The sequence below is a fragment of the Arachis ipaensis genome, chromosome B4 (assembly GCF_059453495.1).
Source record: "Arachis ipaensis isolate K30076 ecotype BB chromosome B4, ASM5945349v1, whole genome shotgun sequence".
In the NCBI taxonomy this organism is placed as follows: domain Eukaryota; kingdom Viridiplantae; phylum Streptophyta; class Magnoliopsida; order Fabales; family Fabaceae; genus Arachis; species Arachis ipaensis.
Window position 1 is genome coordinate 117,549,908 of NC_142439.1, and position 24,794 is coordinate 117,574,701.

The following is a 24,794-nucleotide window of genomic DNA, read 5'->3' on the forward strand; positions in this document are numbered from 1 at the left end:
CAGGATATATCTGGGTGTAATTTTCTCTCTCTTCTACTCAATTTCTGTTTCTGCTGCACAAGAGATAAAAGTGGAAAATATCTCGTGTCGGGTCACGAGATAAAAAGAAAAGTCTCGTGGCTGGGTACGAGACAAAAATCAAAAAGTCTTCAGAAGTTATTTTAAAAGACCAGCAAGTATTATCAAGTGAAAGAGGGGCTAAGATTCAACCCCCTTCTCTTAGCCACTGAAACTATCAATTATTATTATTATTATTATTATTATTATTATTATTATTATTATTATTATTATTATTATTATTATTATTATTATTATTATTATTATTATTATTATTATTATTATTATTATTATTATTATTATTATTATTATTATTATTATTATTATTATTATTTACAATATTCAATTTAAACATATTCTCACATAGATATTTTTTACCCACAAACACTCCACCCTCAGACAGATTAAATTTGTCTCCTTCAAATACAGACTTAAACACATACTTATTAAGTAAAGGTACAGAAACTAAATTTTTTTCTGACTTCAGGTACAGAATATATATCAGTAAGAGTAAGTACTCTTCCAGAAGTGAATTCAAGTTCCACAGTTCCTTTGCTCATTACTTGAACAGTTGATGCATTTTCCATGTACAGAATAGTCTCTTTCTCTTCTTTGAATATCTTGAAAAATCTTTATTCTTGCAGACATGTCGAGTTGCACCAGAGTCTATCCACCATGATCTAATGTCTTCAATTATGTTGATATCAGAAATAACAGCAATAAGATTGCTGTGTCATTTTTTTCTTTCTTCTTTTTTAAAAAACAACATTCTTTCTTAAAATGTCCTTGTTTTCTATAATGAAAACAATTTTTCTTTTTATTCTTTTTGATATTACCATTGTTACCTTGAGATTTATTAAAATCTCGGTATCTTTTCTTGTTGGACTTGTTAGATTTTCCATCTTCCATTACGTGAAGATTAGTATGAGTATTTTGCTCTTTAGTATTGTCTTGTTTACGATACACTTCTTCAAGATGAAGGTGATTGCTTAATTTCTCAAGAGATGTTTGGTTCTCTTGAATTCTTTCCATGATGAAGGGAGTTTATCAATAATTAAAGATACAATAATGGTATCATCCATGTGCATATTATGTTGCTTAAAATTATTTAAATATGCTCAATTTCATGTAGTTGTTCCATGACAGATCTACCATCAACCATATTATATTTATTAAAGCGAGTGACAAGAAATTTCTTACTTGTTGCGTTCTCGGCCATATATTCTACCTCTAATTTATCCCATAGTTCTTTTGCACCCCCAATATTTTGGTAGACATCAAACAGTGCATCATCCTTGCCATTGAGTATGTGCCCAGTGCATATATAGTCATAGTTGTTCCATTTTTGTTTGGCTCATTCTGCAATGGCCTCTCCTTCAACTTCTGGTGGTCTTGGTATAGTAAGAACATATGCCATTCTTAATGTTGTAAGAAGTAAGTGCATCTTCTTTTGCCATCATATTAAATTCAAGTTACCAATGAAACACCAAGATGAATTTTTTTTTTTGATTTGCCTCTTGATTTAACCTTAGCTTTCTGAACTCTAGTTTCTGACTTGCTTGAATTTAGTAATCCACTTTTTCTTTTTTGATTTGAACCATAATTAGACTTCCTCTTTCTTGCTTCCTTTAGTTATGCTTCACGTGGGTGAGAGGGTAGAGAAGAAAGAAGAGATAAAACTGGTTTGGTGGCTTTGATTTGGTTCAAACATGGAAATGAAGTTTCATTTTTTAGTTAACAACCATTTTCTTGAGCCATGAGAGTGTTATATGATCTTGGGTTTGGATCAACAATTTGGCCTTAAGTTTGTTTTTTATCTGATGAAAAAGTGTTGGTATGATCAGTAACTATTCTCTTAAAATTTGTGGGCCTGAAATTTGTTATTGGACCAGTTTTACTTTCTATTAGTTTCTACACAATTAACAAATTAATCATATATTTAATTAGATTTTTAATCTAATAATAATGTTTAGTTATCATCAATTAATTTATTATTTTTTTAAACTTAAAAGGTTATATATAGAGTTAGTCTCCTAGATTTTTTTTCAAAAAACGAAAGAAAATTTTGATATTATTTAACTCTATTATTACGGAGCAACTCCTTTTTTCTAAAAGAAAAATTAAATGTGAAATAATTTTAATGCAATTGCACAAGAAGCATTTTATGATTAACTGAATGCTTATGATTGCCGTGCAAAATCTGAAACAAGGGAATCATTCTAAGTTGGATATATATATATATATATATAGGTTATTTCTTCGATACCCAACTAATTTGAGGGTATTACATATCCTTCTTACATATTACAATTAATTGATGACAAGTGTATTCATTAATTCCAATCAGCAAATGAATTTTTTATTTTTAAAAATAAAAAATAATGAATTTAATAGATGTATTAAATACTTTATATATACATATCTTAATACATTGTACATATATTTAACTTTGGTTAAATCAAACCACCATATGTGGTAAATTTTAAATAAATTATTTAAAAAAAAGAAAAAGAATTAGAATTGGGCCGTTGTATATGTTACTGGAGAAAGAGGGAAGAACATAGAATCCTAATTCTTTTCATCTAATTTCGTCTTCTTTTCTTTTCTATATTTACAGAAAAAATTCGTTTTCGTCTTCTTCCTTCTCCTTCACTCTCAGGATATACCTTCTTTTTCCTCCTCCTTCTAATCTTTGGAAGTCGTCGATCTTGTTGCTGTAACCCAGAACAATCCATCGTTCTTTTTACTATTCTTCAATTCAAAGTCGCCGATTTTGTTGTTGGAACCCAAAACAATCAGATCGTTCTTTTTACCGTTCTTCCATTCAAAGTCGCCAACATAACAAATCTCTCTGTCTCTAAACCAGATACGGCCACACTCTCAGCATTTGCAAATTGTTACAAGTAAGTCACTCTTTGTTCTCTTTTTTTTTTCCTTGTTTCATTCTTTCCATTGATTAAAATTAGTACAATTTTTTGCGACTAATAATTGGTACAAGTGTGTTTATTCTTTGTTACTGTTTATCGTTTATATAATCTATTTTGAAGCCTATTATCTTTGATTTTTTTTCTCTTTTTTTTTTCTTTAGTAGCAATACTATTTCATTAATTTAGAATCACCAAAACAAAGAGTACTTCAAAGAGTATTAGAAAAAAAAATTAATAGTGATAATAAGTTTATTTTGGATAATAAGTCTTATGACTACATGAGACTTTATATTGAAGTCACTCTCGTGATAGAAATTTTAATACTCTTCATAAATAGAATTATATTTTTTAACTATCACAAATAAAAAACAATTAATTCTTGTATATATGTACAGATTTATGTGCCTATTAATGAAGATAATCTTCATTGGTATCTTGTTATCTTCGACATGAATCAGTGTCAAGTAATTTTGTTGGATTTCAACTCGGATCCTAAGAAGAAAGCACTTAAAATATTCAGCATTAAGCAACTGTTATATATTCAAATATTTATAACATCAATTTTACATCTTCATTTATACTATTTTTACCATTTATAAAAACATATGTGATTCTGAGAGTACGATTAGGCCTAAGGTGTCTAAGTTTTTCATTTTGAAAGTTCTTGCAATAGGAAGACAAAGAAATGACTCATAATTTTCTAGCTCTTTATTTAGTTTATCAAGCAATCTTTTTTCTTTTGTCACATTGTCTAATTAGTATTTTTTTTTCATATAAAATTTAACATAACTTTGATTGCGGTATTTGGGTAGCAACTTGGATGAAGAATTGTATTTAGATTGATGATTATAACATTTATGTAAGTTACATTACATGATAAACTTCTAATTGTTTAATTTCTAATTACATAAGTGTGATTTACTACTGATTTTATCATTTAAAGGTTGATGATGTAACTAGGATACGCATTGCTATAGATTTGATCATGAAGTCATACAATCTGAAAAAATACCATTATCAAGTCATACAAAAAATTTGAGGAAAAGAACAAGAATTTAGTTAAAAAATAAGAGTATATGTTACTTCTTAATGCATCAGTTGAAAAAATTCTAAATAGAATTCGTTAACTATAAATGATATAAATAAGTCATTTTAGTACTAGTACTTTGTAATGCAATTCTTTTGTGGTAGCTATCTATTGTTATAGAATCTTTCTATATATAAATTAAAATTTATAACAATCTTATATATTTATATTTTAAAATTTTCAATTTTCTTTCTTTTGTAAGAATGGATTTTGTTACGACAGATTTTTTTTATAGAATGTGTCAACAATTGTTATCATTCAAAGAAATTTCTATTGATTAAAAACTATATAAAAATCAACAACAAAAAAGGGTATGTTTACAAATTTTTACTGTATATATCACTTTAAATACTATAGAAAAGTAATCCCTAATTACATTATTTACAAAGAGAATTTTAACAGCAGTTGACTTTTCAAACATTGCAAAATAATGCATCATTTTCTTATACAACTAATTGAAGGAGTGACTGATTTTTAACAAATTAAATTTATAACTTCTTCCTTACCTTCATGTCACAAAACTATCATTAAATAAAAATCAAGAAACTTTAAAGATATAATTTTGTATTATAAGTAATTACAAAAGATCACGTATACAATAATTTTAACTCAATAATGATCACTATTACATAACTAATTTAAGCCTATATGTTCAAAGCAAATTTTATACAAGTAAATATTATAAAATACTTAAAATTAATTGCTCTGTTTCTGGTAAATTTGTATACCAATTTTTATTAATTTATTCAGCCGCTCAAAATGAACATCACAACTATATAATCAAGTATAAACTAATAAATCATAAATAGAATATTATAATCATCAATACTCGAAATTTTATATGAGCTATAACCTGTATCTATGTTGTAGGATTATTAAGAATTGTTACTATTAATTTTTTTCTAGTACTCTTTGAAGTACTCTTTGTTTTGGTGATTCTAAATTAATGAAATAGTATTGCTACTGAAGGAGAAAAAAAGAGAAAAAAATCAAAGATAATAGGCTTTAAAATAGATTATGTAAATGATAAACAGTAACAAAGAATAAACACACTTGTACCGATTACTAGTAGTAGACAAATAGTACTAATTTTAATCAATGGAAAGAATGAAACAAGAGAAAAAAAAGAGAACAAAGAGTGACTTACTTGTAACAATTTGCAAATGCTGAGAGTGTGGCAGTATTTGGTTTAAAGACAGAGAGATTTGTTATGTTGGCGACTTTGAATGGAAGAACGGATCGATTGTTCTAGGTTCCAACAACAAAATCGGCGACTTTGAATTGAAGAATAGTAAAAAGAACGATGGAAAAAGAAGGTATATTCTAAGAGTGAAGGAGAAGGAAGAAGATGAAAACGAATTTTTTCTGTGAATATAAAAAAGAGAAAAAGACGAAATTAGATGAAAAGGATTAGGGTTCTATGTTCTTCCCTCTTTCTCCCGTAGCATATACAACGGCCCAATTTTAATTCTTTTTTTTCTTTTAAATAATTTATTTAAAGTTTACTACATATGGTGATTTAATTTAACCAAAGTTAAATGTATTAAGATATGTATATATAAAGTACTTAATACATGTATTAAATTCATTATTTTTTATTTTTAAAAATTAAAAATTTGTTTTGCTGATTGAAATTAATGAATACACTTGTTACCAATTAATTGAAACATGTAAAAAGGGTATGCAATACCCTCAGATTAATTGGGTATCGAAAAAATCACCATATATATATTATTTGTACACTAAAATTAATTACTAAAATCAGTTACTAATATATTTGTATATAAATATATGTGTAATTTAATGTATTTTTAAGGTATATTTAAATTCTAAACATGTATTTTATATTAGTGACTAACTTTAATGACTGATTTTAATGTATACATAACATAGTTGATATATATACGAAGAAATTAAGACAAAAATTGTTTCACAATTACACTCTTTCATATTTGCTCGCATAAAAAACTAGCATGACTTGTTGAACAAATCAAGAATTATTCATGACATTCAATACTCATAGGATTTTGTTTGACTTACACATTAAAGACAATATTGAAATACTAAATTGTTCAGGATAGTTTCAACAAACTGCCTGAACTGTTAACCAACAGATTGTGTCACATAAGTAATCCATAATTATTTTTGATAATGTTGAGTTCTCTATTGACTTCCATCATATTCATCCTTTCTCTTGGTGAGTCCACAGAACAAGCAAGACCAATCTTGAATAATGAGAATAAGCAGTTCTCAACATTACTCTCCAAATGTCCTGCATTCTCAATATGATTATTTTCTTCTGCAGCTGTTGGTGTTTGAATTTCTTCACCTATCAATAACAGCAGAGTTGCATCAACAATCTCCAAGATATTATCTGGACATGCATCACGAACATAGTTGTGGAGGCTACACCCATCTTTGAACATTTCCTCTGTTGGTCTTTTCCTGGTTAGCATCTCCAAAACAAGAATGCCAAAGCTATATATGTCACCTTCTATTGACACTTGAGAACTTGTTCCATATTCTACGATGCATTTTAGAAGGAAAAAAAAGTAAGAGATACAAAGGATGAAAATAAATGGATATTTAGTGAATCTCGAGTGAAAACAATATTAGACAAGAAGAAAAATGCAATTAAATTTGTGAGCGTTCACTCATTTGCACTTTACACTCTAAACTACTGAACTAAGGGATTAATTGCATTTTTTCCTTAAATAAATTACCTGGAGGAGCATAACCTATTGTTCCTTTGATTCCACTGGTGCTGGTTTGGTTCTGAGAGTTGCCATCAACTGCTGAGATAAGTCTTGCTAAACCGAAATCACTCACTTGAGCATCCATGTTATCTCCAAGAAGGACATTGCTCGGCTTCAAATCACAATGAATTACTGGCTGCTCACATTCATAGTGAAGATAATGCATTGCGGAAGCAACGCCCCTAATAACTTCTAATCTCTGCTGCAGGTTTAACATTCTTAGTTGGTTCGAACTTTCTCTATTGGGATGCAACCATTTGTCTAAGCTTCCATTTGAGATGTACTCGTAAACCAGAGCCTTAAAATGATTTCCCTTGTAATCCACACTAGAGCAACATGTTACAATCTTCACTAGATTTCTGTGCCTGATATTTCTTAAAGCATTGCATTCAGCCGTGAAACTTTTGTGGGCTCCTTTCAGTTGAAGGTTTAGAACCTTTACAGCAACAACTTCTTCTGCAGAATCAAGTATTGCTTTATACACAGAGCCATAACCACCGGATCCTATTAAGTTCTCTGTTGAGAACCCATTTGTTGCATTATATAGGTTCTGATATGATACTCTGGGCACTTTTTCATTTGTTGAATCAACAGATGCTTTTCTTTGTCTTCTTCTTCTAGAAACGAGTGCAAAAATTGATGAAAGCAAAAGAAGAAACACAACTGAAGATGTTATGATAACTATCATCCAAATCTTGAATCCATGATGTTTTCTCTTTTTTGTAGCTTTTGAAGGACACGGTGGAAGCCTTAAGCTTGAGATCCCTCCACAAAGCTTGCCATTGCCACTCAATGAAACTTCAGTTGCGTTTCGGAACACGCCGTTCATTGGTACCTCACCCTCTAACATGTTAAAAGAAGCATTGAAGTATACCAAAACAGAAATGTTCTGCAGTTCTTGTGGAATTATTCCGGACAACTGATTCCGCGATAGGTATAAGTGTCGAAGACCTTTTAGAGAAGCCAGAGAAGGTGGTATGATTCCATGAAAGGAATTCCCCTGCAAATAAAGGTACTCCAAACTCTCACATTCTCCTATTACTTCCGGAATCTCATTAGACAGATGATTCTCAAAGACATCTAGTGTACCAATACTTTTAAGCAGGCCTATTTCACTCGATAAACTACCACTTAATGAGTTGTGTGAAACGTCCAACAAGATTGACAAAGATGGAATTTCAAATACTTGTGATGGTATTATTCCACTAAGGTTGTTATATGAAAAATCTAGATACTCTAATCTCTTGCAATTTCCAATGGCTGAAGGAATGCTTCCATTTAACATATTATGTGACAAATGTAGATCAGATAATTGGCTTAGGTTAGCTATGATAGCAGGTACTTCTCCTGAAAATTTGTTATTGTTCATATACAAACGTTGCAACTTTTGAAAGTTACCAAAAGAAGTTGGAATGAACTCAGTTAGGTGGTTGTTCTCTATTCCCAGTCCAATTAAGTTAACAAGATTGCCTAATTCTGCTGGAACTTTTCCAGAAATCTGATTTCCACCAAATGCTAGTATGGTGAGCTTAGTGGACAAATTGCCAATGAAATTTGGCAAATGGCCTACAAAATTATTGTATTCAAAACCAAACTCTTGCAGCTTACTACAATTTATCAAAGACTTTATGAACTCACATTCATTAGTAAATGAATTCCCTCAAAGATCATTTCTACCTAAAAATAGAGCTGAAAGATTTCGAAGGCTTCCTAGATTTGGGACTTGTCCAGCAAAATTGTTGTAAGAAAAATCAACAATTTGAAGGCCAAATGCAGTTGTGATGGATGTTGGTATAGGACCCGAAAATTGGTTCCCATCCAGTTCAAGGTCCTTGAGATTTGGGAGGTTGGAGAACATGTTGCTTGGAAGAGAACCCTCAAATTGATTGAATGAAAGTATTAAGCCAGAGAGTGATGACAAATTGTAAAGTGAGTGTGGAATCTTACCAGACATTTTATTACCTCCCAGTGAAATAGTAACCAAGTTTTTCAAATGGCCTACTTCGTCAGGTATATTTCCCTCCAAATTATTGTAAGCCACAGTAAGAATAACAAGAGAAGATAGGTTCCACATTGATAATGGGATTGGACCTAAAAATTTGTTTGAAACAAGATACAATCTTTCAAGATTCCCAAGAGACCCGATCTCCACTGGTATTTGGCCACCAAAATGATTGTGGGATAATCTCAATCCCAGCAATTTAGAACAGTTAGACACGCCAATGGGAAACTCCCCAACTAAATTGTTGTTGCCTAAATCAAGTGCCCGCAGTCGAAACAACCGGCTTATTGTTTGCGGAACATGACCATGGAGGTTATTGCGCTGAAGGCTCAAAACTCTAAGAAAGGAAAGGTTGCCAACGTACGGTGATATGGACCCTTGCAAATTATATGAATCTAAAGTCAGCTCCGTGACTCTTTGATGTTCGCTGCCACAGTTGACTCCCTGCCAGTTGCAAAAGTGGGTTGAGCTGTTCCAAGTGGATAACACTCCAAAAGGGTCACTAGATATTGATTCTTTGAATTTGATTAGTGCAAGGTGGTCACTCTCATTTCCTAAGGCAGACGCAACAGTGTTTGAAGTGAAGAGAAGAAAGAAAAGACGTAACAAATGTGATGACATGTTTGAAGGAGAGAAAACAAGGTAGCTAGAAGGTTGCATATTGTTCTAACTGCTAAGTATTTGATCTTATATGGGATATATATAGTACTATTTCCATCGTTAACCTATTCTTGAATGAAAAGTACATCACCAAAGATGAATTGATAATTTATGGATTTGAAAATAAACTCTGAAAATTCAAACATATCATTATCAATTTTTTGTTTAAAATCCAGCTTCCATTGTTGTATTAGTGGAAAGTTTCATAGTTGACATATTGACTTGAGACGAGTGAATGTTGAAGTTTAGCATGTCTTCTTCTAATCTTCTTGACAAATGGGGCTCGAACTAGGAGTTTGAATACTTTGAAAGAAATTTTTGAGGGGCAACATTTTAACATAATAATAATATAATGATATTTAAATCAAAACTAAATGCACAAATATAATTTTTTAAAAAAAAATTCAAGAAATTAGAAATTTAATGATTTATAATATAATTATTGGAGTGTTTTAAGGTATAAAATATTTATAGAAAGAAAACACTAAAGTTCCAGTTAGAATACTAAACATCGAATACTATATTTTGATTATTTTGCTATCGTATTGATACGGCTATTACAAATTTGATGTCATAATTTGGCATTATATATAATAACTCGGCATTATGCACCATAACTAGGCACTTTATGTTATAACTCGACGTTATACGTTACAATCAAACTCAACGGACTACATCCTGAAATAAAAACGTCTGATCAGACATTATCATTTATTAAAAATCTATTAATTGCTCTTCAATTCAGATGATCAATAGAAACGTAACCGACCTATTTTATCTCACCTATAAAGGTATGATATTTTATCTTCAAATGATACACTGAATTCTCAGTACTAACTTAAGCATCGGAGTGCCTTTTGTAGGTACACTCCCCCTTTGTTCATACTCTCCGTGACGAGATATCTCTCTGGACGAAGAGCTCGGATCATCCCAGCTTATAGCTCGGTATTGAAGGCTAAAGCTCGGCGCCGGCTCCCCTAGCCGAGGTCACGTTCAGGTAATCACACAAGAACAATTGGTGTCCACCGTGGGGCCTCGAAATAAACACTCTTCTTTCTATAGGCCCCATTTCCTTCCAATAGCTTCAAACTTACCTGCACCTTTGTAAACAAAGGTCATATAGTAAATCATTAAGGCCCGAAAAAGGCAGATCTATATCTATTTTCCAATTTATATCAATCATCTCTATTTTTCGATTTATATCAATCATCTCTATTTGCCGATTTATATCAGTCATCTCTATTTGCCGATCTATATCTATTTTTCGATCTATATCAATCATCTCTATTTTTCTAATTTATATCAATCATCTCTATTTGTCAATTTATATCAGTCATCTCTATTTTCCGATCTATATCTATTTTCCGATTTATATCAATCATCTATATTTTTCGATTTATATCAATCATCTCTATATTTCGATTTATATCTGTTATTCCTATTTGCCCATCTATATCTGTTATATCTATTTGCTGATCTATATCTGTTTTTCCGATCAAATATCTGTCATCTCTATTTTTCAAATCATCTCTGGTATATTTATTTGTCGATCTATATCTGTTTTTCCGATCAATATATGTCATCTCTATTTTTCAATTCAACTCTGATATATCTATTTGTCGATCTATATCTGTTTTCCCGATCAAATATCTGTCATCTATATTTTTCAAATCATCTCTGGTATATTTATTTGTCGATCTATATTTATTTTTCCGATCAATATCTGTCATCTCTATTTTTCAAATCATCTCTGGTATATTTATTTGCCGATCTATATCTGTTTTCCAATCAAATATCTGTCATCTCTATTTTTCAAATCATCTTTGGTATATTTATTTGCCGATCTATATCTGTTTTTCCGATCAATATTTGTCATCTCTATTTTTCAATTCAACTCTGGTATATTTATTTGCCGATCTATATCTGCTTTTCTGATCAAATATCTGTCATCTCTATTTTTCAAATCATCTCTGCTATATTTATTTGCCGATCTATATCTATTTTTCCGATCAATATTTGTCGTCTCTATTTTTCAATTCAACTCTGGTATATCTATTTGCCGATCTATATCTGTTTTTTCGATCAAATTTCTGTCATCTTTGTTTTTCAAATCATCTCTGGTATATTTATTTGCCGATCTATATCTGTTTTTCCGATCAAATATTTGTCATCTCTATTTTTCGAATAATCTCTGGTATATTTATTTGCCGATCTACATCTGTCATCTCTACTTTCCGATTTATATCTGTTATCTCTATTTGCCGATCTTTATCAGTTATCTCTAGTTGCCAATTTATATCTGATATCTCTATTTGCCAAGAAGTCGGTTCTGATGACGACTTGCCCTAAGGAAATTGGGGATGAAGATCAGCTGGCAGATAACACTGAAATAACTGCCCCTAAAATCTCTCAACCCATTTCCAGGAGCCATATCTCAACTTCCCTAAGATAAAGGGACGGTTATTCCCCTTAAAAGGTGGAACAACTCCAACGGTAGTTATTGGTTCACCACTATAAATACACTGACACCCTTCAGGTATCTCTAAGTCCCAATACTCTCTAGACCTGCTCACACCCTTGCTGACTTAGGCATCGGAGTGTTCTTGCAGGTACCAACCCTCATTCTCTCACACACAATTCGGACGGAGGCTCTGGAACACAAACCTGCTCGAAGGCTTCCTTCCTCAGACGATTGGGTCAACCCAACGAGTCCAGCCTATTAATCTCCAGTTACCCATCGTAACATTGGCGCCGTTGCCGGGGACCCGAGAGATCAACCAATAATGGCGGACAATTCACCAGAAGATGGTTATACGGCGTCTGATTCAGAATAGGAAAATCTGGACACTAGAAATAATGACGCGGACCTGACCCTCCACCAGGGAGCAAACGACCAACACAGAGAAGGCACCTCGGGGCTAAAAAATCCGAAGGTAAACTCCTCGGAGGGACGCGAGTCAGGAAAGGAAGGACTACCCCATGCGACCGAAATAATGGGGTTGGTCCACGGTCACCAAGGTCGTTTAGAACAGCTGGAACAGGAATTAGAACGACAACGAGAGGTGGAGAGAAATCTAAGGGAAGAGATAGAGCGACGAAAAGAGTTAGAAGAAAAACTCTTAAAGCTAGAATCCTCCCTTAAAATTCGGAACTCCCGCGGCGACCGAGAAGAGTCGCCCTTGGGAGGAGAGGATCCGTTCAGCGAGGACATAATGAGGGCAAAGGTTCCAAGAAACTTCAAAAGCCCTGATATGAACCTCTATGACGGGACCACAGACCCAAATCATCACTTAAGCAACTTCAAAAGTCAGATGTATCTGGCTGATGCTTCCGATGCAACTCGTTGCAAAGCTTTCCCGACCACCTTGTCAAAAGCAGCGATGAAGTGGTTCGACAGCCTCCCTCCAAGGTCGGTCACCAGTTTCGAAGACCTCTCGCGAAAGTTCTTAATGAGGTTCTCCATCCAGAAGGATAAAGTAAAGCATGCACCAAGCCTCCTGGGAGTAAAGCAGGAGGTCGGAGAACCTTTACGAGACTACATGGAAAGGTTCAACAAAGCGTGCTTGGAGATTCAAGACCTGCCCACAGAGGCAGTCATCATGGGGCTAGTAAATGGACTTAGAGAGGGTCCCTTCTCCCAGTCCATATCAAAAAGGCACCCCACCTCTTTGAGCGAGGTACAAGAGAGAGCAGAAAAGTACATCAACATGGAGGAGAATGCCAGATTACGAGAGCCGAGTTGGCGACAGGGGCACCCTCACTCAGCAAAAGAGAAAGAGAGGGAGCCCAAGAAAAAAGAGGAGGTCGATTCCGACAGGCCGAGGAGATACCACTCTTATACTCCTCTAAAAGTTTCCGTAGTAGACATATACAGAGAAATATGCAACACTGAAAGACTACCGCCCCCTAGACCCATCAAAAATAAAAAGGGAGGAAGCCGCGGCGATTACTATGAGTACCATAAAATGTACGGTCACTCAATGAATGATTGCTACGACCTTAAAAATGTGATAGAAAAGTTGGCCAGGGAGGGCCGACTTGACAGATATCTCATGGAAAGGTCGGATAATCATGGGAAAAGAAAGCGAGATGACGGGGACAGAAGAGACCCACCACCACAAACCCCAGAAAGACACATACATATGATCTCGGGGGGTTTTGCAGGAGGGGGACTCACTAAGTCATCTCGCAAGAGACACCTAAAGCGAGTTTACCAGGTCGGAAGTGAATCACCCAACCTTCCAGTTATCTCATTTACAAAAGAAGATGGGCAAGGAATAATCCCTGGACACGATGATCCAGTAGTGATAACCATGATCCTGGCGAACGCCCATCTCCACAGAACTTTAGTCGACCAGGGGAGTTCGGCAGACATCCTTTTCAAGCCCGCGTTCGACAAACTAGGATTGGATGAAAAGGAATTAAGGGCTTACCCTGATACCCTGTACGGGTTAGGCGATACGCCAATAAAACCACTAGGATTCCTACCCCTCCACACGACCTTTGGAAGGGGGAAAAAATCCAAAACTCTGAGCATAGACTTCATAGTCATCGACGTCGGGTCAGCATATAATGCCTTGATTGGTAGAACTACCCTGAATCGTCTTGGAGCGGTGGTGTCCACCCCTCACCTTTGCATGAAATTCCCAACATATGCGGGGATAGCAACGGTACGGGGAGACCAAAAATTGGCAAGAAAATACTACAATGAAAGCCTGAACCTGAGGGGAAAAGGCAAGGAAGTTCACACCATAGAGCTTGGCGGAGCAAGAGCCAAAGAAGAGCTGCGGCCGCAACCGGGGGGAAAAATTGAAGAAATACAGGTCGGCGAGAAGGAAGGAAAAAATACCAACATAGGAGCCAGCCTAGAGGAAAACCTAAAGCAGAGGTTGACAAAGCTCTTGCGAGATAATTCCAACCTCTTCGCCTGGAAAGCTTCCGACATGCCAGGGATAGACCCTGAGCTCATGTCCCATAGGCTCTCAGTATATTCCAGGTCGCGACCCGTACAGCAGCGAAGGCGTAAGCTCGGTCCAAAACGAGCTCAAGCGGTAGAGGAGCAAGTACAGGTGCTCTTAGAGGCCAGCTTCATCAGAGAGGTCAAGTATCCAACATGGCTAGCAAACGTGGTACTAGTCAAAAAATAAAACGGCAAGTGGAGGATGTGTGTTGACTACACTGACCTGAACAAGGCGTGTCCTAAAGACCCATATCCACTTCCAAGCATTGACACTCTAGTAAACTCCAGCTCGGGGTATCAATACTTGTCGTTTATGGATGCCTACTCGGGATACAACCAAATCCCGATGTACAAGCCAGACCAAGAAAAAACATCATTCATCATGCCTAGAGCGAATTATTGCTACGTGGTCATGCCTTTTGGATTAAAAAATGCTGGGGCCACATACCAAAGGCTGATGAATAAGGTGTTCGCTCCCCACCTCGGGAACTTAATAGAAGTCTACGTAGATGACATACTGGTGAAAACCAAGGAAGAAACCGACCTCTTGACAGACCTCTCACAAGTTTTCAACACCATAAGGCTACATGGGATGAGGCTAAATCCCGCAAAATGCACCTTCGTGGTGGAGGCCGGAAAATTTCTGTGGTTATGCTGACACAAAGAGGGATCGAAGCGAATCTCGACAAGTGCAAAGCTATCCTAGAAATGAAAAGCCCAACTTGCCTAAGAGAGGTTCAACAATTAAACGGATGACTTGCTGCCCTATCCAAGTTCTTGGCAGGATCAGCAGTAAGATCCCTTCCACTGTTCTCTCTACTAAGAAAAGGATGCCGGTTCGAATGGACTCCAGAGTACGAAGAAGCATTCCAGGAGTTTAAAAGGTTTTTAAGCCAACCTCCAATCCTGACCCAACCTTTAGTTGGGGAAGAACTCATCCTATATTTGTCCGTAGCAGACAAAGCTGTAGCATCAGCTCTAATACGAGAGGATGAGGTCGGACAGCATCATGTATACTTCACCAGCAAAGTTCTACAAGGTCCTGAACTGAGGTACCATAAAACTAGAGAAGTTCACTTACTCATTATTAATAGCCTCACGAAGGTTACGGCCTTACTTCCAAGCTCACACAATAAGAGTCCGAACGAACCAACCCATGAAGCAAATCCTCCAAAAAACGGATGTTGCGGGGAGAATGGTTTAGTGGGCAATAGAGCTTTCCGAGTTTTACTTGAAGTACGAAACCCGGACGGCAATTAAAGCCCAATGCCTCACCGACTTCATAGTAGAATATGCAGGGGATCAAGAGGAAAAGCCAACTACATGGGAACTATATGTAGATGGATCCTGAAACAAGACAGGAAGCGGCGCCGGCATAATACTGGCCAATGAAGGGGGAACATAAATAGAGGTTTCCCTCAAATTTGAATTCACAGCTTCCAATAATCAGGCGGAATATGAAGCCTTGATCGCGGGACTAAAGTTGGCAGAAGAAGTCGGTGCAACAAAAGTGATGATATTCAGCGACTCCCAAGTGGTGACCTCCCAAATAAATAGAGAATATCAGGCCAAAGACCCAAATATGAATAGATACTTGGACAAAACCTTGGAGCATCTCGGGCATTTTGTAGAAACTGAGATCAGGCATATAACTCGGGATCTTAACAGCAGAGCAGACGCCCTCTCCAAGTTAGCAAGTACCAAACCAAGGGGGAATAATAGAAGTCTGATCTAGGAAACTCTCCAAGAACCCTCTGTAGTTAAAGCAGAAGCCAAACAAAATGTCCTTGAAGTCACCGGGTTAGAGCTTGGAGGGATGAACCCCTTAGTCGAATACCTAAAATTCGACATCCTCCCCAAAGAGAAAAAAGAGGCTAAGAATATTCGGAGGGAAGCACAACACTACACTCTTGTAAAAATATCCTCTATAAAAGAGGAATATCAATACCAGTACTAAAGTACGTTCCGACCTGAAGGACAACTAAAGTGTTAGAGGAGGTTCATAATGGAATCTACGAAAACCATCTCGGAGCCAGGTCGCTAGCCAGAAAGATAATTCGAGCTGGGTTCTACTGGCCGACCTTGCAGAAGGATGCCACAGAATTTGTAAAGAAGTACCAACCATGCCAAATGAATGCAATTTCCACGTAGCTCCCCCTGAGGAGCTCATCAGTATAACTTCTCCATGGCCTTTTGCAAAATGAGGGATGGACCTATTAGGACCTTTTTCCCAAGCCCCAGGACAAGTAAAATACTTAATAGTGAGAATAGACTACTTCACAAAGTGGATAGAAGCAGGACCCTTAGCCACCATCACCGCTCAGAGAAGTTGGAAGTTCCTCTACAAAAATATCATCACAGGGTATGGAGTACCTCATTCCATCACCACGGATAATAGAACTCAGTTCACCGACTCAACCTTCAAAAGCCTGGTAGCCAGTATCAAGATTAAACACCAATTCACCTCGGTAGAACATCCACAAGTAAATGTACAAGCCGAGGCAGCCAACAAAGTTATACTGGCAAGATTGAAGAAAAGACTGCAAGATGCAAAGGGAGCTTGGGCTGAAGAGCTCTCCCAAGTATTATGGCTTATCGGACAACACCACAGTCTGCCACAGGAGAAACACCCTTCCGACTTGCCTATGGCGTGGAAACCATGATACCAGTAGAAATCAATGAGCAAAGCCCAAGGGTGATCTTCTACGATGAGGTCGGGAGCATATGAGGGCATAGAGAGGAACTTGAACTGCTCCCTGAAATCCGAGAACAAGCCCAGATAAGAGAAGCAGCATTGAAGCAAAGGATGACTACCAGATACAACAAAAAGGTCATTCGAAGGAATTTTGCCCCAGACGACTTGATCTTAATCAGAAACGACATCGGAGTCAACAAATCTGGAGAAGGAAAGCTCGCTGCTAACTGCAGGGGACCATACAAAATTAATGAGGTCTTAGGAAAGGGTTATTATAAAGTGACCGACTTGAACGGCACCGAGCTACCTAGGTCGTGGCATGCTTGTAATATGAAAAGGTACTATAGTTAAAAGCAAACTCTACTCCCTGATGTACTCTTTTTCCAACTTCATGGTTTTTTCCCAAAAGAAAGGGTTTTTCCTGGAGGGGGGTTTTTAACGAGGCATCAAAGTAGAGGCTAAGGGGCTACAAATAATAAAAAACCCTTAGTAGTAATAAAGTACCTTTGCAAATAAATAAAGATCTTTTATAATATCTCTTGTAAATTCCTTTCCATTTTTTACTCTTTCTACGAAACGCGCAGACTTAAGCTCGACAAAGCGTGAAAATCCCATGAACCGACCTAGATGGTCGTTAGGATAAAAGGATGAGGTACAAGTCGGCGTAAAGAGGTTATATAAGCAAATCATAAAAAGAACTCGGAAATTAATCGATCTTAAAGTCGGAAAACCGAGGACGAACGAAATGCATCGCAAAAATAACCGAAGTTATGAAAACTCAATAAAACCCAAAATTGAGTATAAGGAACAAAGAGATAAAAAATGCGTCAAAAACCAAAGGCTGAATACTATCCCAAAAACTTTGAAAAAAGTTCAAAGTAAAATTTAAGCAAAAGGTTTTTGGAAAAAACAAGAAAGATCGAAAGAGGTTCCCAAAAACCAAAGCAAAAAGCATGCAGACCAACACAAAAGATAACCTAAAAACCCTTATCCAAAAAAGGGTATTTTTTATTTTGTTTATGGCCAAAAAAAACCACAGAATTGTCAGAGAATAAACACCACAAACATAAAGATAAATTGTTTAAAAGGGGGGGGGGGACCCACAGGCCGAGTCCCCATATAGCCATAATAATTTTTAGTTAGGAAAAGGAAGGTTGTCACCACCAGAACCAGGGAGAGCAGTCGGATCACCACCAGAGCCAGGAAGATTAGTCGGAGCACTGATAAACCACTATTTTATGGTTTATCTTGTGTTCAATTGAGTAGATTTTATCAATCTTTCATACACTTGTTCATACAAAATGCATGTTTTACATTCTCCTTCCTGATTTTGTGCTATGATTGAAAACATGCTTCTTTGGACTTATATTTGCTAATATTAATCCTCTCTTATTACCATTCGATGCCTTGATATGTGTGTTAAGTGATTTCAGAGATTACAGGGCAGGAATGACTCAGAGGATGGAAAGGAAGCATGCAAAAGTGGAAGGAATACAAGAAGTTGAAGAAGTTGCTAAGCTGTCCAGTCTGACCTCTTCGCACTCAAACGATCATAACTTGAGCTACAAAGGTCCAAATGAGATGGTTCTAGTTGCGTTGAAAAGCTAACATCTGGGGATTCACAACGATATATAATTTTCCATAGCTGCACCGAATCCAGGAGACACGAACGCGTGGATCACACGGACGCGTGACCTGTCAGAAACGCAATCCACGCAAACGCGTGGACGACGCTTCTGCGTCACTTTCCCGTGACCTGTATGTACCAGAATACGCTGGGGGCGATTTCTGGGCTGTTTTTGACCCAGTTTTTGGCCCAGAAAACACATATTAGAGGCTATAAAGTGGGAGAATGTATCCATTCAAAGAGAGGCATTGAATTATTCACTTTTCATAGTTTATATGTAGTTTTTAGAGAGAGAGGTTCTCTCCTCTCTCTTAGGTTTTAGGATTAGGATTCCTCTTAAATGATTTAGGATTTCAACTCTTCATCAGGTTCAATATTTCTTTTACTTTATATTTTTCTTTTACTTTCAGATACTTTAATGTTATCCTTTAATTACTTATGTTGCCAGATTGACTTGTGAACTCTTTATGTTTAGATTGATTTTCTCTTATTAATGCAATTGAGGTATTTCAGATCTAAGATTCTTATTTAGCTTTTTATATTATTGGCTTTAATTGATTAACTGGAAGCTCTTGAGTTATCAACTATTCGTGATTGGTTGTTATGTCGGCTAATTGCCTGGTATTCCACTAACTCTAGTCTTTCCTTAGGAGTTGGCTAGGACTTGGGAATCTAACTAATTAGTTCACTTGACTTTTCCTTACTTTCATAAGGGTTAACTAAGTGGGATTAACTTCCATTCTCATAGGAGTAACTAGGATAGGACTTCCGAATTTTCATACCTTGCCAAGAGTTTATTTTACAGTTATTTATTTATTTTATTTGTCAATTAAATTACTTGTCCCTTACTTTCAAAACTCCCAATTTACAAAACTCATAACCATTAATAAGAACATACCTCCCTGCAGTTCCTTGAGAAGATGACCTGAGGTTTAAATACTTCGGTTATCAATTTTAAAGGGGTTTGTTACTTGTGACAACCAAAACGTTTGTACGAAAAGATTTTCTGTTGGTTTAGAAGCTATACTTACAACGCGATCATATTTTTATATTTCTTTACCGATAGAAAAACCGATCGTCAAGCACCATCAGGACCAGAGAGAGAAGTCGGAGCAGCACCAATAGAAGACAGAGCGGGATCCACGGGAGCCTTTGAAGAAATCGGGGCATCTTCTGGTCGGGGAGGGGATTCCATTATCCTCTGCCCCCGAGTCTTCAGCTCGGATTTGAAAACAGGTCGGGGAGGAGAAACGATAGCTCCGTCAACCACAATCTTATCATGATCCAAAGGAGAAAGATCCAGGTCAAGAGCGAGAACCCCGACCTGTTCCCTGAAGATCCTCCACGCCTCCTCAGCTCCCTCAACGATGGAGTCCTCCAGCTCTGCATAGGCATCCCGAGACCTCGCCAAATCCTTCTTCACTTCCACCAAGTCCTCGAACAAACTTGTATAGCTCTGCTCCGCCTTCTCCCTCAGACCCTCCGCCATGGCACACTGGGCCTGTAACTTCCTCTCCCTCTCCCCGAGATGATCCCTCTCCTCCTTCAACTTGGCGACCTCCTCCTTCATCATCTTATCCCCTTCTTGATATAAAAGAATCCTCCCCTCCAGCTCCTCAACCCTCAGGGATGAACCCAAAGAGCTGAGGGAAGTCTTTTCAAAAATATCCAGAAGCTTTGTACACACCCCCGCCACCCTGACACTCCCCTGAACCAGAATATTAAGGTGGTTTCAAACGGAAGCATCATCCACAGTTATACGAGTATGAGGATAGATATAATTCTGAACGAACCGGGCGCATCAGACTTAGCCTCACCTTCAAAAGAAGAGCTAGACTCTAAAGTCTTGCGCTTCTTCTTCTCTGGCTCAGGGGAAGATCAGGAAGGACGGGACGGAAGAGAAGAGGCTGAGGAGGATATGACAATAGGTCGGGTGGGGGTCCCCAAGTTGTGAGAAGGAGGGGGAGGGGAAGGAAGAGGAGGGTCAGCAGCCATGGCGCCAGCAACTCTGGCGCGGGACCTCGCCTTGACCTCCTGAACTCTCTGGTAAGATTCTCTGGAATTTTTCTTCGCCATCTCTGCAAAAGCCATTAGAAAGTAAAGTCAGTAAACAAATCGGAGAAAATAACTCGGGTGACCACCAGGTCGGAAAACATAACAAACAAATATAACGCTACCTAATGGGCCTAGACAAAGGTCGGAGACCCCTGGAGAAACTTTTTGGTATCCAAATAAGGGGCTATCCCCCATACTTCTCGGAGGAACCCTACAACGGCCGCCTCCACCTCATCCAAATCATCCAAGCTATATTTTTTACAAGGGGAGGCCTCTAGCCAGTACAGGGGAAAGCAAGGAGAAAAATCTTGGTCCAGGAAAAAAGGGTGGTGACCCTCTACAGATTGCACTTTATAGAAGAAGTTTTTGAAATCATGGAAGGATTCATCAAAAAGGGTAAAAACTCTCCGGCCTTGTATAGCCCAGAAAGACACCCACTACTGTTTGTTATTTTGCCCACTGAAGGGCTTAATCATATGGAAGAGAAAAAAGAAAATCTTCAAAGAAGTCGGAAAGTCTAATGCATGGCTGATAAATTGATAAATTTTTAGAAAACCCCAAGAGTTGGGGTGAAGTTGGGTAGGAGCAACACGGCAATGAGATAAAACGGCTACCTCGAAGTCGGAAAAAGGAAGAAAAATACCCAAACGGGTAATCAAGCTCTCATACATATAGAAAAAATGAGGGGCTGCATCAGAAGCCCTCCTAAAACAAACCCGGTCTTCCGGACCCGGGCAACCAGTTCATATTTCGGCTCATCCTCGTCAGAAGTACAAATCCTATGATGCGTGCGAAGATCGGTGATATAGTCAGTATTTACCCAAGGTTCTTCCCCAAAAACTGTACCGTCAACCCATGATGAAAGAGACTCTAAGGTAGACATCTTTTTTTAAAAAAAAAAATAGGGGGTGACAAAATCCTACAAAGAAAAAGGAAAAGAATCAAAATAGGGTCTCTGAGGGTCCGATGCAATTTTTCAAACCAGCAGAATTGCTAGAACTACGGTCAACACTCCTCTAAACAAAAATATGCAAATAAAAGCATTTGTAAAAAGAGGAGAAAAGAAGAACTGACCTTTACTTCTGAAGTAACGGGAACAGCAGCAGTTGACCAAAATAAAAACGAAGCTTTCTCCAGAACAAGAGTGTGCAAATATGAAGTTTTCAGAAACGAAACAAAGAAATGAAGGGAAAGTATTTATAAACACGCTAGGGCATAATGGTAAAAGCAGAGGCAGTCATTAATGGGTGCACCGTTACCAATGTAACTGATCCCGCGTGTGAATATGCAAATTCCTAACGGACGTGACGCTTAATTAGACGCGACTGTTGAGAAATTCTAAATCACGTCGGTTCCGAAAAATCACGTCGGCTCCTCTGCAGGTCGGCTACAAACCCGAGTTAGAATACTCGAACCCAACTCATGGAAGAGATTGGCTCAAGTAGGGGCACTGTTCATACCCTGGCCCAACGCTAAGGCCCAGGTCCAAAAGAGAGGCCCAATCCAAAGGGTTGGCCCTCATTTTATACCGACCTTCCCCCAAGAAGTCGGTTCTGATGACGACTTGCCCTAAGGAAATCGGGGATGAAGATCAGCTGGCAGATAACACTGAAATAACTGCCCCTAAAATCTCTCAACCCATTTTCAGGAGCCATATCGCAACTTTCCTAAGATAAAGGGACGGTTATTCCCCTTAAAAGGTGGAACAACTCCAACGGTGGTTATTGGTTCACCACTATAAATACACTGACACCCTTCAAGTATCTCTAAGTCCCAATACTCTCTAGACCTGCTCACACCCTTGCTGACTTAGGCATCGGAGTGTTCTTGCAGGTACCACCTCCCATTCTCTCACACACAAGTCGGACGGAGGCCCTGGAACGCAAACCTGCTCGAAGGCTTCCTTCCTCAGACGATTGGGCTAACCCAACGAGTCCAACCCATTAATCTCCGGTTACCCATCGTAACACTTATTGTCGGATTTATTGTTGAAAAGAATCGGATGGTACAAATCTCGCCGATAATTAATTACCATAGGATTTTTTTGTTCAGCGGTAATTATCGTGGGATTTTGCGACGAATTACTTGCCCAAAAAATCATTTGATCACTGGTGGATTTTTCCAACAGAAATCGTATCTTGTTTCCCGCACTATTACCGTTGGATTATGCCTCCATAAATCTGACGGTAATGTCAATTTTCTTTAATTTTTTCCTTTTAAATTTAAATGTTTATTTAAATTTATTTTTCATACAATTAGTGGTTAATTTATAAATAATAGAAACTAATTATGTAATATTAGATATCAAATATTTGAATAAATTAAAAGTCAAATAAATCAAATAAATAAAATAAAACAGTAAAACAAAGCCCCAATCACTAAAGATTCTGGTAGTCGTCGTCGTCGTCGACGACGTTCCTGTTGCCTGTTGAGGCGGTGGAGAAGGCGGTGATGTCTGTGTCCCACCAGCAGCATTGCTGCCACCAGTAGAGCCAATACCAGCAACGTGCATATGAGCCTGGTACACCTCCATCTGAGCCTCCATTCGCTGAAGCCGTCCCAGCTGCTCCCTCCACTCCAGTCTAAGGTCATTTGTATCCGTCACACGTATGAGGATCTCCTGATACCTCAACAGCAAGGTTTAGCACCCAATAACTAATCAATTATCAAGGTTTCAACAATAAACTATAATAATTAATCATGCTTCAAGCAACCAGCTTCAATAATTAATCATTTAATAAAGCATCAAGCAATCAGCACCAAAAAATTAATCATTTAATCATGCTTCAAGCAATCAGTTGCAACAATTAATTACTTAATAGTTAATAATGCTTTAAGCAATCAACACCAAAGAATTAATCAACAACCAGCACCAAAAAATTAATCAACAACAATTATTCATGCTTCAAACAATCAACAGTAAGGTTTAAAACCAACAATTAATCATGCTTCAACAATTATTATTACAACAAATTAGATTTATACTTAGGGTTAGTGGAAGATAGGAAAGAATGCAGAGTTGGCGGCGACAGGGACAATGGCTAGGGTGGAAGGGTCGAACAGGGCTGGCACCGGCGGGAAGATATTGCGCGATGGCAAGGAGTGGTGGTGGTGGCTACAATTTCCACGGCTGACTTCGCGATGGAAAGGGTTGTGCGAATCTCCAAGATGGCTCCAGGAACTTGCGACGGTGAATGACTTTCACGGAACTTGTGACGGCAGCGGTGGCTAGACAGAAGTTGCACGGAACTCAAGGTGGAGACTGGAGGCGTGGGAATTGAGAGTGAGAGGTGAGAGTGGAGGGCTGGAGGGTGGAGGCTCGAGAGTGGTGTCTGGGTGAAGAATTGAAGACTGAAGAGTGAGGATTGAAGGCTAGGGTTCTTCTGGATCTGTGGGCAAAACGCAGCGTTTTGGCAAAATTTAAAAAACTGGCCAAGTTACGGTTCAGTTCGACCGACTGGTTCCTGGCCAGTTCAGCAGTTCAACTTCGGTTCTTGAATTTGACGGTTTTGTCTTCTGCCCGAACCGTATTTGGTTCCTGGTTCAACTAGTTTGACCAGTCGGTTCAAACCAGTTTTTAGAACATTGGTTTTGACATAATTTTCTGGCTTTCTCTTTTATCTCTCTTTGCCTTTTTTTTCTTAATGGCTTTTACTGATTCCTCACTATATTTTCACTGAAAAGAAACAAAAAAAAAAAAAAGATTAACGCTGAAGAAAAGAAAATTCAATGTAAAACTCTGAAGGAGAAGAAGGGTTAGTTTAAAAGCTATGTAGATTCAAACTTGTGTGCTCACTCCTTGAATCAATCTCTGACGTTTACCCCTTTAATAAAAGAGTAAAGCTTCCAAAACTTGCACCTTGGCTTGAACAAACTTTCTTTTTTCCCAATATCATAGCACAGCAGCAACGCAGAAGACAACAACATTAATTAAAGCAAACATGCAAACAAAGCTTGCTGCTTCTCTT

At 37.4% G+C, this 24,794-nt stretch overlaps 1 protein-coding gene across 1 annotated transcript; it reads right to left on the minus strand.

The window, feature by feature from the left end:
• Positions 1-6,191: 6,191 nt before the first annotated feature.
• On the minus strand, positions 6,192-9,402 carry LOC148568913 (putative LRR receptor-like serine/threonine-protein kinase At3g47570). Its single transcript, XM_088484822.1, has 2 exons — positions 6,795-9,402; positions 6,192-6,595 (listed from the first exon to the last, which is right to left on the minus strand). The coding sequence occupies exons 1-2, from the start codon at positions 8,194-8,196 to the stop codon at positions 6,192-6,194; spliced, it is 1,806 nt and encodes a 601-aa protein (XP_088340948.1). The 5' UTR covers positions 8,197-9,402.
• Between the last annotated feature and the right edge of the window lie 15,392 nt (positions 9,403-24,794).

What these genes read in the sequence shown, in the direction of transcription:
- LOC148568913 (XM_088484822.1), bottom strand. Translation starts at nt 8,196, where the DNA reads ATGAACAATAACAAATTTTCAGGAGAAGTACCTGCTATCATAGCTAAC. An exon ending in AATAGGTTATGCTCCTCCAG is followed by an intron (nt 6,596 to 6,794) that starts GTAATTTATTTA and finishes AATGCATCGTAG; the next exon opens with AATATGGAACAAGTTCTCAA.